At 62.4% G+C, this 1,027-nt stretch overlaps 1 protein-coding gene across 1 annotated transcript; it reads right to left on the bottom strand.

Annotated features, from left to right (window-relative positions):
• Positions 1 to 90: 90 nt before the first annotated feature.
• LOC114579090 (translation initiation factor IF-2-like) lies at positions 91 to 654 on the bottom strand. The gene has a single exon (XM_028692789.1). It carries the CDS (start codon positions 652 to 654, stop codon positions 91 to 93), a length of 564 nt encoding a protein of 187 aa, XP_028548622.1.
• Between the last annotated feature and the right edge of the window lie 373 nt (positions 655 to 1,027).

The following is a 1,027-nucleotide window of genomic DNA, read 5'->3' as shown; positions in this document are numbered from 1 at the left end:
GCTCGGTGGGCCGAACGGACCCGCCGTTTACGTTCAATAACGGCGGTGGAAAGCTTCAGGCGGCGTGACCGCCGCGGGCCCAGGCGGGCCCTAGGCGCCCAGGCGGGCCGCCGCGGCGGCCAGGAGGCGGACCCAGCAGCCCACCGGCGGGGCTGCAGCGCGGGTCCGCGGCGCGGCCCGGGCGGCGCCGGCGGGGCCGCCGCAGCGGGCTGCAGCGCGGGCCGCAGGCGCGGCCCAGGCGGGCGCAGCGCGGGCCGCAGGCGTCGGCCGGCGGCCCGGCGGGCCGCCGCGCCGGCGCCGAGGCGGCGGCCCAAGCGGGCCGCAGGCGCGGCCCAGGCGTGCCGCAGGCGCGGCCCAGGCGGGCCGCAGTCGGGTCTCGCGGCCCGAGGCGTGCCACGCGCGGCGTCCGGCGCCGGCAGGCGGTTGCTCGCCGGCGGCAGGCGCGGCCGGCACGCCGGTCCGGCCCGGTCCGGCCGCCCTTAGCCCATTTGGGGCCGCAAAGATAAAATTTTTACCACCCAATAACGAATGAAAAAAACAATTAATAAAAAAAAATAAATAAAAATCCGTCCGGGAACTCCGTTTCGACGTTTTGGGGTCCCCGGGACACGTTTTCGACGTCTCCGGACTCAATTTTGCACTTTCAGAGCTCATCGAGGCCTCCTTAACTTGATTTTTGCCAAATTTCAACATTATGGAAAGCAAATGTTGTATTCGCCAACGAAAATGTCGACACTTATATTTCGGACTCCTGGGGCTTCGACGTCGAAAATAGGGGGCGAACTGATACCGTTATACAAATTAGCTGATTGGGCACGAATCTCGAAGCAAAAGCTAGTGGAAACTTCAAAATTAAATCCGGGAATGCATAATGAACTGCCGATTTTCAGCAAGCTTACGTCGAACTGAGGTCTACGAATACGAACCCAACGACACCAAGAATCAACCCAATCCGAGCCCAAATAAGTCCGTAATCAAGCTCAAAGCCTGTTGGAAGGTTCAAACTGCAATTTGAGTTACCAAACGG

This window comes from Dendrobium catenatum, unplaced genomic scaffold (assembly GCF_001605985.2).
Source record: "Dendrobium catenatum unplaced genomic scaffold, ASM160598v2 original_scaffold_276892, whole genome shotgun sequence".
Taxonomy (NCBI): domain Eukaryota; kingdom Viridiplantae; phylum Streptophyta; class Magnoliopsida; order Asparagales; family Orchidaceae; genus Dendrobium; species Dendrobium catenatum.
The sequence above is the reverse complement of the archived record's forward strand: the minus strand, read 5'-3'. Positions and strand labels throughout refer to the sequence as shown.